Source organism: Microtus oregoni, unplaced genomic scaffold, assembly GCF_018167655.1.
Source record: "Microtus oregoni isolate MIOR12 unplaced genomic scaffold, Mior012 000000F_ref0000247, whole genome shotgun sequence".
Lineage (NCBI taxonomy): Eukaryota > Metazoa > Chordata > Mammalia > Rodentia > Cricetidae > Microtus > Microtus oregoni.
The window spans coordinates 28,809,246-28,821,979 of NW_024543059.1; the positions used below are offsets into that span (position 1 = coordinate 28,809,246).

The following is a 12,734-nucleotide window of genomic DNA, read 5'->3' on the forward strand; positions in this document are numbered from 1 at the left end:
ACTTGGTATCATGGGCTGACACATTTCACCCATTTGCTCTGTGGCCTCCTTGGTTTACTGTAGGAGTTACCAGGCGGGTCTCTAGTTGGCTCACGGAGACAGGCAACTCAAGGTCATGACCACAGCCGGGACTCAGCCGTACTCTAAGGGCTTTAGGAGTCTAAGTACCCACATCTTATAATTCGAACGCATCCATATTGGGGATAATTAGCCGCAGTTGGAACTAACATCATGAATGCATGAGACGGCAAATGTTACTCCTATTGTTGGAACCGCTAAAGCCCAGCGCTTCTAACATGCGCAGAAATAGTAACTGTGCAGTGATGCAGTTCCGCTTATTGACACAGCACGGTGAAGACGGTGCTTTGCCTTCTAAGTGCCTCTCCTGTCGTTTCTAGCTTTGTTTTTAAATGTAATCTCATTTCCCTCCTTTCCACTGCATCACTCTCCTCCCCACGTCCCTCGCTGCCACCTTAGCCTCGGAAGCAGCCACAGCTGTTACACAGTCATCCCATCCGAGCGCCCGATCTGCTCACGTCTGCTCACGTGTCTCACTAAGCAGAGCCAGTTGGGTGTGCAGATGGGTGTGCACAGGCCCTGATAACAGCAAGCGTGCAGCTGGAAGGTGTGCAGGACACTCAAAGTCGTGACTCACCCCAGGAGTTTAACAGTCACCCAAAGAGCCAGAATGCCGGGAGGAAGCTGGGGGCAGGGAAGGCAGTGAGCCAGGCATCGGGCAAACCTTGCAGAGGCACCCAGACCCTTGCTGCCCAAGCCTGCCCTCCATCCTGTTCCCCCGCAGAAGATAAAGCACAGAGACAAGAGAGATAATGGCCATCACAGAGGCCTTCATTTGAGCCTTCTGACACCGCTGTGTGGATCTGTGACACGGGGTGGCATTTCATGTTACAATCCTGGTGACACCAGGACGCTGAGATTAATAGGTCACTAAGGTGCAAAGTCACGAGAGTCTCAGTGGCCGCTCAGTGTCTGAGGTGCATTAACCTCTTCATGGTCTCTTCCAGACTGCAGAAGCCAGACTGTAAGAGCTGAGCCAGATTTTAGGGGCTCCATGTTGTGTGCCTTGGGAAGCTACCCAGGGTCAAGTAACGGCAGCTCTCAGTGCCCCTCGCTTCCAGGTGTTCCTGGAAGAAGCCCCCCCTCCCATAACAGACAGGACATAAAGTCTCAGGTGCACACTGCTATCGTATGAGTGACAAACCCTGGTGGGGAGGGAGAACGTGTAAGCAGCTCGGCCGGTTTCCACACACAGCTGTGCTGCTGACTCCGTGTGGTTTCGACTGCCCAGGGAAGACAGAACCACACAGGAGTTTCTACCCTCTCCAGGAGCTGTAGAATTGTGCTTTATACCTGACCATGAAGGTGTAGACATGAGGCCCCAGAGCGTGAATCCTGAGTGCAGGCTGGCAGACAGGCCTTCCAGTCACGAACATGGAGGGAGGACTGGCAGGTTGCCAGCTGAGAAGGGGTTAAGTTGCCAGGAAGAGGAAACAAAGTACGTATGGTGTGGAGGGTGGCTGAGCCGACCTTGTTCTGAGCAGGGGGTGGTTGGCACTGGTTGGAAGGCAGCCGGAAAGTGGATGGGATTCAGTGCACAGAGGTCTTGATGGCAAGAGATTTTCCAGCAGCACGAGCTCTTCTGGGCTGCTCTAAAAATAGCTCCTACAGAAGATGGAGCCCACATGCCAGGAGCAGAGGCCGGGCAGCTTGCTCCTTCACTGCTCCGTTGGCTGCTTCTGCGGGGGCAGAAGAGCAAGGGCACTGCAGCAGAAAGGTGTCCATCCATCCATCCATCCATCCATCCATCCACTCCGTTGATGGTTGGCTGAGCATGTATTGTGCCCCATTCAGGAAAGAACAGGGGGATAAAACACAGGCAGGCTGACAGCATTATTTGTTACTTTTCTGTTGCTGGGATTAGAACTCCATGACCAAGGCGACTTCTGAAAGAAAGCAGCGGTCCCCAGCAGAGACAAAGTTGTGCTCAGAGAGGAGGCACTGTCTTCTAACTTGTGTCAGGCTGCTGGTGTTGAATGCTTTTGCATTTCATGAGTTTTGCTTGAGTATACAATTGGTTCTTCTCATTTCTGATAGAGACTAATTCAAAATAGTTCCTCACTGGACCCCCAGAACATCTGCCCTCCCCTCGCCGCCTAGCTATCTAGCTATCGAGCAGCAAGCACAGGGATTAATAGCTTCTGAAGCAGAGGATGACCGCATACATCCAACCAGCTCACAGCCAGCAATTCCCCTCTAATTTCCAGCAACTAGGGAAACAGCAACCAGTCAGCCTAACTGGAAGGGCAGGGAATGTGCTCTGTGTTGGGAAGGCTGGCGGTAGCCATTTCTGAGTCCATGCGTCCCTCATTCTGATGTAGCCATCAGCCCAGAGCATACTGATTTCACTGCATTGGACCATATTCTGAACCTTGGTCTCAGCCCTGCAAGTGCAGAAATTCTCTAACTGCTTGTCCCCCTGTCTGGATGAGCCCACCCTATCCCTGCCACCACTAGGTGGTTCCCTGCCACCCAACTCCAACATCCTCAATGGCTCCTGCAAATCCCCAGACTTAAGAATTGACCAGACAGACCCTCATTTTTTTCCTTCTTCTGAAACACATCACTTGCTGGCCATCTGCTTTAGAGCCTGGAGTCCCACCCGTCTTCAGCCCAGTTAGATCTCACCTGCCTCACAGATGCTCGACAGATGCCCTGTCCCACACTGATTGGAGGGCTGTAGTTGCTAACGAAGCTGCTGTGTTTAACTGTGCACTTGTGATTCTTGGTGTTTGTCTCTTTTCTCTTACCTTGCTGACACGCTCTGGGAAAGGCCCCGGGGCCCATACAGTGTGGATCATTTTATGCCTATAGATGAAGCAGTGTCTCGGGCATTTCCGTAGAACTGGTAGGAGTGCCCCGAGAATGGAGAGAGAAACAAGTGTTGGTTAATACTTTAGAAACAGAAATGCAGGCAGAGAGCATTTGTTTTTATTAAAATATGTTTCCCTTGATAATTTTAAGTAGCACCCAGTATTCATAGTTGCCCCCACAGAATATTCTGGAGCTCAAGGTGGGCTTTCTTCACCTTTGGGGGCAATGTCCTACAAAGTGTGTGGATCCCTATATATTAGTGTTCATAGGGCCCATAGTGAACTTTAAGGAAGCGTGTGAGACAGGCTGGGCTCACAGTGCAGGCCTGAAGCACTTTGCAAGACTTGGAGAAGGGACTTAGGTATAGGGCGTGTACCCAGTACACACTGTGATGGGGACTTGCTGGTGCTGTGTGAAAGGACGAGTGACAAGTGTCCTTTTGACTGCAGGGTTAAGGCATCAGCGTCATAGGAGTGAAGGTTCACAGTAAGAATCTGCATTAAAGACTTCCCAGCTCTTTAACACACACACACACACACACACACACCCCAGAGGCATCCTGCATAGCAGTACAGGAAGTGGAGCAGAGCAAGGTCAGAGCTATCCTCTGTACAGGGTGTGTTTAACAGTCATGGCTTGGCAGCCTAAACCGTGATAGGTATTGTGTTTGCAGTTAGCTCCCTTAGCCGCCAGCCACACCAGCTCTGGGATAACGCTGCTTCTCTCTCTCTCTCTAGTTCTTCCCACAGAGGTCCCACTCGGCCAGTGCTGCCTGCGTGACTCCACATGGCACCATTCTCCACCAGACCCTAGACTTCGATGAGTTCATTGCCCCCCTCCCGCCTCCACCCTACTACCCTCCAGAATACACCTGTACGCCCACAGCGGAGGCCCACAGGTCAGTCTTCCTCTCAGTGTCCTGTGTCCCATGATGCGTGAGAAGCCACCGACAGGAAGCGTCTTTTGGAGGAGGAAGTGGTGATGGCAGGGGAGAGAGAGGTGTGGAGGGGAACAGAATAAAAGCCAGTACAGAGACATGAGCCTTACAAGGGTAGGCAATGAAGAAAGGCCATGTGACCTGGAAATACAGTATTTCTTTTCTTATTTTTGTTCACTGGGGTTTTGGTGGTGGTGATGGGTTAACTGCATTCCATTTGTATTTTGTTGTTGTTGACAGCCTCACAGTACAGCCAGGGTGGCTTTGAACGCCCTAGGTAGCCCCAGATGGCCTCATACTCACCATGCTCCTGTCTCGTTGTCCCAAGTGCTAGAATTACAGGCAAGCAACTCAAGGCCTGACTTGAACGGAAGATTTCCGTTTGTGTCTTTGCGGTGTCACCTGAAATGACACTGTAGGCCAATAATGAACTCTGTTGTATTCTTCTGCGTGCAGAGTTGCTCCTGAGTGACAGTTGTCACAGAGCATGGAACATTAATTAGAAATCTCATCAGCTTTATCACTGTCTTAATTATAGGAGACAGAGCTTAAGTGGCCAATGAAATACGGGCATCTTTCAGAAGAAAGAGCAAAGTTAAGCCTACCCCGTGACTCAGGCTTTTATCTTCACCATGACAAGTATTAGATAGTCAACACTTGAAGAGAAATGTCAGACTCTGGTTCTGTCCTCCGGGGGATGACCATGTGATGGGCTGTCCTGTTTTCTAGGGGCCTCCACCTGGACTTCGCTTCCTCCCCCTTCAGCACCATATACGATGTCGCCATTAACAGCCCTGGCATGCTGTATCCTGCTGAGCTGCCCCCACCATATGAGGCCGTGGTGGGTCAGACGCCTGCCAGCCAGGTGAGGCCTGGGCCCTGACAAGATCAGCTCCTCTGCACACCACACTTGGCCTGTCCTCAGAAAGTGCTGATGGTGTCGCCGACACCAGCCATTGCCCTGTGATGAAGCTTCTGCATGTACTGTGCAATGTGTGAGCCTTGCGTACACTGCAGGAGGCTGAGTCCAACCCAAGCCTGGGCACATCAATATGTGAACTCGCCCTTTTGGATACTCAGCTTAACTCCTACAGGCAGACACACAGCCCAACTCAGATTTGTCCATGTCCCATGCTGCCCAGTGTGTCTGGAGAGAATGTAGAAGGAGCTGGGACAGCTTCTAACTCGTGACCAGAGCAGGGGGAGCTGGACTTGGGGACTGAGGACTCAGGGGACCAAGACCTGTATTGGTCATCGCTGCAGACATGATTGTCTGTAAGGGGTCAGGCAGCCCCAGGCCAGCGATGTGTCTCTACTTGCCGGCTGTGAGGCCTTCTCTGAGCTGTGTGTGCCAGCTCCTATTACTGCATGTTTCCCAACCATGAGCAGGCGCTTTGAGTATGTCTGTAAAGCCTTGCTTTCCTCACTGACAAATGATGAGGGAAAAAAATCGCATTAGTATCAAGTTCATTGGCTGAAAGGGAATGATGCTGATTCAGAAGAAGACTAGGAACGTGGTAAATCCTGAAGTCGGAGGAGTCTCTGGGCATATTTTGATAGCATTTTTTTATATATTAGCCGTTATTGTTGTTGTCCTTGTTGAGTGTGAAATCTGTAGTAAGGCAGAGAGGTGAGGTCATGGGGCCAGGGAGGCCTTAAGTGGAGGCTGTAGGGATTGAGGCAAAGATGGGGACATGGTAGTCAGGTATGTGCTAATTACCGTCCCAGGCACAAGTCATGGAGCTGGATAATACCACAATGTGGAGGCTCTCCAGGGCGCTTGAGCTATGTCTGCACTCTACTCCCGTTTTCCTACTGACTGACCCCTGCATGATAGCCCTGGTGCAGGGCTCAGATTTTTGATATCACCTCAAGCTCTGACCCTGCACCTTGGACATCAGAACGACACGCAGGGGTGGAGGAAAATTAGGGTTACTGGTGTTTAACCTCAGCCACCCCTCAGCTGTGGGGCCGATGAAGAATATCTGTTTGTGGAGTGCTGTCTGTCCACTGTAGCGGCTCAGCCTCAAGGATAATCAGAGCCACGAAGGTGGGTCACTTTCTGTAGGCTGAGTCAGGGGACAGGCAAAGACAGCAGGGTGCATGCGTGCAGTGATCAGAGAGACGCACAGGCAATGTTCGGGCTGTTGGCATCGAAGAAAAAAGATACATTTGGCAAAGGGAGACTCCCTTCATATTGGGTCAGCCTGGTGAATCCCGCCTGCCCTGACACAACCAGAGGATCCTTGAATAATGTCTCTGTGCCCACTCCCTGAGTGGCTGCAGATGGCAGCTCCAGACTCCAGATTTTGGCCTCTTTTGTGTGCATGGTAAAAGTCACTGTGTAGGAAATGCCTGGGAGGAAGGCTGCTTAGAGACTCAGTAAAGGAGAGATCCTGTAATCTCTCAGCTTGGACAGCCGTTTGCCTAGACCTTCCAAGCTGAGCAGGGTCCTGCAACTTAGCAATGAGGTTTACCTTTCCATTTACAATAAAAATAGTGAAGCTGTCGATTGTGATGACAGGCTTTAGCTCTCAGAGGTGCTTAGCTTGTATTCGGGCATCCAGGGAGGGTCTGAGAATGGGTTGTAGATTCCAGCGGGTATCCCCCAGTCCCACAAAACCTTGTCAATCAAATCCCAATCCTGGGTCCATTCCCAGGAGTTACTAGAACTCACTTTGAGAACTGGGGTAGATTACTGTGTCAAGGTTTGTGGTGAAGACGGTGACATTAACATGATGGATCTTAGAGGCAAGTGTGGTACCAGGCCTACTTGGGGGAGAACATCACCAAACCCACATGGCAGGACCCAGAGGAGAGTGCACTAGAACCAGAGCAAGCTCCTCCATTGGTGATAGACACCAAGAAGTGAAGAGGTGATGATGGGGTGCAGATGGGCAACCCCATCCTGGGAAGCAGGGGCCTCAAAGCCATATCTGCAGTAGTATGTTAATTTCGTTGCTGCCTTGGGCGGGAAGCTCTGTCATTTCCCACTCTCCAGCAAGCCTGCTTGCTGCTATCAGAGAATTCTAGTTTTGTGCTAGGGAACCACTTTTTTGTTTCCCTTTGTGAGATAGTACTAGTGTTTTTAGAAGAGGAGGCTGGGTGGATAGATCATGATTCTGTGGGCCCTTCCTTGTGGACAGTATCAGGGCTGGGGCACCGCCCTGTCAGAGCCTTGGCTTCACAGTAAGATCCTTTCTCCAGGAGCCCCATGCTAGCCTTGCAAGGCCCAAGTGCAGGTGCAGGCTGTCGCTACAGACTTTGAGTATAATGTTTAGTGCCCCCACTCCACACTGTACACGAGAAGGATATTGATTCATGTTTCATCACCAATTTTCTCTTTCCCTGAAGAATGCAATATATTTCAGGCTAATGTATGGTTCTGGGATCAATATGACACTGTTCTCCCAAAGGCACTGGAAAATGCTGCCTTCCATGATTTCTCTCAGAGAACCTGGGTAAGGAGGGCTGAAGGTCAAAGCTCTGAAGTCTGCCCCCTGCAGGTACTGGCACAAACTCAATTTGCTCTGGAGCCAGCCAGGTATGTGTGTGACATGTCCTGTGGCCCCTCTCCAGGCCACCTGTATAACAGGGACACATCTGTTGATTAAGGACCCGCAGCTCCCAGGCCCATTTTCTTTGATGCTCAGGTGTCAGGGCACTTTTCAATTCCACAGACATCTCTGGGAGTCCGGAAGTGAGGGAAACCTATTACCAACCACAGAGGGAAGGCTGCATCAGCCACCTGCCCCCTCCTCCGGGGTGGTCCATCTCCCTTGACCAGGCATCAAGGAGCTGCCCCTTCACAGCATGAGCGCTTTCCCTGGATGAGGGGGCGGTTAATTGCTTGCCCCTGCACGCCAGAGGGTTTATAAATTGCCTATCAGCACCGGCTAGAGTGGAGCAAACCCGATAGAGGGACAGGGCTGACGTGACAACATACAGACGGCAGGGGAGTAAGAGACGGCAGCCATTGCGAAGATTTTTTTTTTTTTCTGATACAGGGTCAGTCTGTGTTGTTCAGATTGGCCCTGAACTCCTAGCCTCGATGGAGCGTTCCTCTCCAGCCTCCAGAATAACCGAGATGCCAAGTGTGCACCCAAGAGGCTGTTTTCAGTCGTCTGACTGGGGATGCCCATTCAGACCTATTCCCTTCCTTGGTCTTAGGTACAGATGTCGTTCTTTCCCACAACTTCAGGCTGTGCTCCACAGCAATGTCACAGAGGCGAACCTCTAGCAGGGGCGGCAACGTTACTGAGAATTGCTCACTTGACGTTCCTGACTAGATACAGACTCACATTCCAGGGCTCACTGGTGGCTATGCTTCTTAGCTGCGGGGTATAAAAACATGAGTCTACTGCTTCGTGGCGTTGACAATCCTTGTGATGACGGGACAGGGACAGTTCACCTTCCCTGGGACTTTAGGGAAGAATTGTACCTGGCCATCTGGATAGGGCTGTGGTGTGAGGGAAACAAGGAAGGTGGTCCTGGTGGAGTGCAGCATGCAGAGGTGGGTGGGGTGGGGGAGTGCAGCATGCAGAGGTGGGTGGGGTGGGGGAGTGCAGCATGCAGAGGTGGGTGGGGTGGGGGAGTGCAGCATGCAGAGGTGGGTGGGGTGGGGGAGTGCAGCATGCAGAGGTGGGTGGGGTGGGGGAGTGCAGCATGCAGAGGTGGGTGGGGTGGGGGAGTGCAGCATGCAGAGGTGGGTGGGGTGGGGGAGTGCAGCATGCAGAGGTGGGTGGGGTGGGGGAGTGCAGCATGCAGAGGTGGGTAGGGGTGGGGGGAGTGAAGCATACAGAGGTGGGCCAGGTAGGGGGAGTGCAGCATGCAGAGGTGGGTGGGGTGGGGGGAGTGAAGCATACAGAGGTGGGTGGGGGTGGGGGGAGTGCAGCATGCAGAGGTGGGCGGGGGTGGGGGGAGTGAAGCATACAGAGGTGGGCGGGGGTGGGGGGAGTGCAGCATGCAGAAGTGGGCGGGGTAGGGGGAGTGCAGCATGCAGAGGTGGGCAGGGTGGGGGAGTGCAGCATGCAGAGGTGGGTGGGTGCAGCATTCAGAGGTGGGTGGGTGCAGCATTCAGAGGTGGGTGGGGTGGGGGAGTGGAGCATGCAGGGGTGGGTGGGGTGGGGGAGTGCAGCATGCAGGGGTGGGAGGAGTGCAGCATGCAGAGGTGGGTGGGTGGGTGCAGCATTCAGAGGTGGGTGGGTGCAGCATTCAGAGGTGGGCAGGGTGGGGGAGTGCAGCATGCAGGGGTGGGCGGGGGGGGGGAGTATAGCATGCAGAGGTGGGCCGGGGGGATGGGGGCATCTGCTATAGCACTGGGTGTAGGTTTTCTGACCTTGCATGCCAAACTGGAAGAGACTTTGATAAATTCAGTATCTAGGTTGGCTCAACCAGTAGTTGACCGGGTAGCAGTTCAGCTAGGAAGGGAAGTCTATTACGATACTGGAAGTTACGAGAAAGGAGATGGGCAGGCATAGTATCACCAGCTGTGGGTCCTATAAATTGTATTTTAAAGGAAATGACCTCTACATTTTAAAACTTGCAAGTGAAGTGTTTCAAAAATGACCTTGAATATATAAAACCCTCATTCTCCATGACAGCTGATAATTGCCCCCAAACCGTAGCTTTTCATGAACGTGGTACTAGATGGTTGGCTTCATCCAGGAGTGAGAAACACATCACAGAAATGGGCAGAATTCCCATGCAGGGTTCCCCCACAGAGCCCATCTGCCTAAATTCCAGTTGATCCTTCAGTTATGACAACTGGTCCAAGTAGCATCTCAGAGCCAGCAAGTTCCAGGTGCTGTCCCTTCCCTTGTTTGTTTCTCTGTAGCATTGATGAAGCATCCTGACCAGGTCAGCTTATAGACGTCCGTCATGGTGGAGAGGTGGCAGGCATGGCAGCTGCAGTAGCAAATCAGAAAGAGAGAGAGAGAGAGGCAGACAGACAGCAGTAGAGACAGAAACAGAGACCAAGAGAAAGAACTAGAAGTAGCACGGTGTTTGCTCTCCAACGTCCGCCCCCGTGACATACTTCCTCCAGCAAAACCACACCTCTTAAGCTTCCCCAACAGTGCCACCAACTGGGCATATGCCCAAGAGTATGGTAGACATGTCTCATTCAAACCACCGGTCTCCCGTGGCTTGGGGTGTCCGGAGCAAGTTATGTAGGAAGCCTGTCTCTCGCAATCCTCACACTCTTCATCCTGCCAGGATCCCTGTTTATGAGCCTTAGTGGCAGAACTCAAATCTCAGTTTAGATTCATGCCACAGTTGTCTGTCCCCTTTTCTGCCTCTGGAGTGCCGCTGAGCCAAATGGCCATTTCCCCCACAGTTCTGTGCACTGAGGTGGCCTCTGCCATCAGATTCAAATTAAACCCCTAACACTCTACTCAGAAGTGACAGATGCGCTCCCAGGAGCCATCTCTTTTCCAAACTACATTTCCTGGTGCTTGAATACGGGAGCCAGAGGGAAGTGAGTGATGCCCTGCAGAATATGAAGCAAATCCAATTTCCTCTTGACCTTGTCCCTTTGTGGATTCTATTTCTCTTGTTTTATTTATATTTCTTTATTGCCAAAGCTTGCTTTCTCAAGCAGCGGGTTTCTAAGTTTCTCTTTCCTTCCCCATCCTCCATACATATATATGTGTGTGTATATATATATATATGTATGTATATACATGCACACACGCGCACACACACATACATATACATATATATGGGGTTAGATATTGGAGAGAGACTTCTGGAATGAAATAGCCCTTTAGGCAGTTTCTTTCTGTTATTTAGTGGAAGATTCTTGGCAGACATTTTCACAATTGGTTACGGGCGTGTAGTGAATACCTTAGGGGGAAAGGTGTGTGTAGACACAAGGGTGGCATGAATTCTCTCTCCCTCGGTTCCCTCCCCAGCACTCCTGGGGGCTTAGGAAGGAGAATAGCATGTGTGCTGCTGCTCCAAAGCCTATCAGTGGGATGAAATGCCGCACGGAGGCTGCTCTCCTCCCTGGCGATAGCTTGGTTTCCAGCTCTCCTCAGCGCCTCGCTTCCCCGCCACCACAACAGGCAGCAGCTTACACCCTTTGTGTTGGTACCACAGCTGGGTCACCTGCCCTAGCTCCACCATAGCTTGCAGAATATCGGCTCTCTGATTGAAGTGGCTGGCGTCACGGAAGGCAGGAATGTAATTACCTGAGCTGGAATCGGACCAAGCCGCAGGGGCTCGCCTCACCTTCGCCAGTCTCTTCTTGAGCTCATTACTTGCCAGTGTGTCCCCAAAGCAATTCTGAAAATAACACAAGAAGTCAGATATTGTTTCCTGAATTGGCGAAGGGGTAGGCGCCAATGTGGCACATGGACAGGGTGTGCCACGTCTCACATCGTCCAGGGCCTATGCCAGATGCCTGAAGCAGAGCTGGAAGAGTTGTGCCTGTTGTGGAAGAAATTGCATCACACACAGCCCAAGCAGGCTGATGTGGAGCAGGAGGACTTGGGGCTCAGCCCCCTGTGTCCTGTTTCCTGAGGCCTCTCCAGATCGGAGCCATTCCACATTCTGACTGGTTCTGAAACAAGTTAGGGTCATCAGAGAGGAAGGAGCCTCAGTTGAGGAAATGCCTCCATGAGATCCAGCTGTAAGTTATTTTCTCCATTAGTGATCAGTGGGGGAGGGCCCAGCCCATTGTGGGTGGTGTCATCTCTGGGCTGGCGATCCTGGAATATATATATATAAAATCAGGTTGAGCAAGCCATTGAGAGCAAGCCAGTAAGCAGCATCCCTCCGTGGCCTCTGCATCAGCTCCTGCCTCCAGAATCCTGCCCTGTTTGAGTTCCTGTCCTGACTCCCTTCAGGAATAAACAGTAATATGAAGTATAAGCCAAATAAACCCTTTCTTCCCCAGTTTGCGTTTTGTCATGGTGTTTGGTCACAGCAATAGAAACCCCAACGAAGGCAGTCCAGGAGGAGAGTGGTAGAATCTCCCTGACCTAAACTTGAAGAGAACACGCCAAGTCCACATTCCACCAAGCCAGGGTGGCTCTTAATGGTATGTCATTGCTGTTACACTGTGAATTGGCAGTCAGACTGGCACCCCCTCCCTGTGTGCACCTGGACTGTAACCTAAAGCTCAGCCAGGAGAGTATCCCAGGAGCTTCCTGTTCATTCAGAGTGCAAGGTAACAAAAGGAAGAAAAAGTGTAAGCTAGTCAACGGTAGGCTGGGAGTTCACTTGGGATCCAGCCATTTATTCCATACGCATTCCATGCCCTAGCCATGCTGGGGTGAAGCAAGTCAGGTCTCATGACCATTTGTCCCATGGTTTATTCTTCCTGGAACCTCAAGGAAAAAGTGAAAGAAGACATTTTGGAGTAGGGACTGTCTTACATCCCACCATGACCATGGAGGATCCTCTGGTCTTTTGTCTTCGTTAAGGTCACTATTGCTGTAATGAAACACCATGACCAGAAGCAAGTTGGAGAGGAAAGGGTTTGTTTGGCTCACCCTTCCATATCACTGTACATCATCAAAGGAACTCAAAGCAGGAACCCGGAGACAGCAGCTGATGCATAGGCCATGGAGGGGGTGGGTGCTGCTTACTGGCTTACTCCTCCTGGCTTGCTCAGCCTGCTTTCTTACAGAACCCAGGACCACCCAGCCCAGGGATTACACCACCCACAATTAACTGGGACCTCCCCTATCAATTACTAACTATAAAAAACGCACTATGTAGGCTTGTCTACAGCCTGATCTTAAGGAGGTGTTTTCTCAAAGAAGGTTCCCTCCTCTTGATGACTCTAGCCTGTGTCAAGTGGACAAAATTATCCAGCAAACCTGTCTTGGTCCTCGTAGAAGGTGGATAGACTCAGTGTATGCCAGTGCCCCGGAAGGTACTCTGGGTGCAGAAGGCC

At 51.6% G+C, this 12,734-nt stretch overlaps 1 protein-coding gene across 1 annotated transcript in view; it reads left to right on the top strand.

Annotated features, from left to right (window-relative positions):
- The window catches only part of Fam189a1 (family with sequence similarity 189 member A1), a 404,848-nt gene that overhangs the window by 376,241 nt on the left and 15,873 nt on the right, over nt 1-12,734 (top strand). Inside the window, exons 6-7 of the mRNA XM_041651130.1 lie at nt 3,630-3,790; nt 4,559-4,694. Of these exons, the coding sequence (XP_041507064.1) occupies nt 3,630-3,790; nt 4,559-4,694 (297 nt within the window). The remainder of the gene's footprint in view (nt 1-3,629; nt 3,791-4,558; nt 4,695-12,734) is intronic.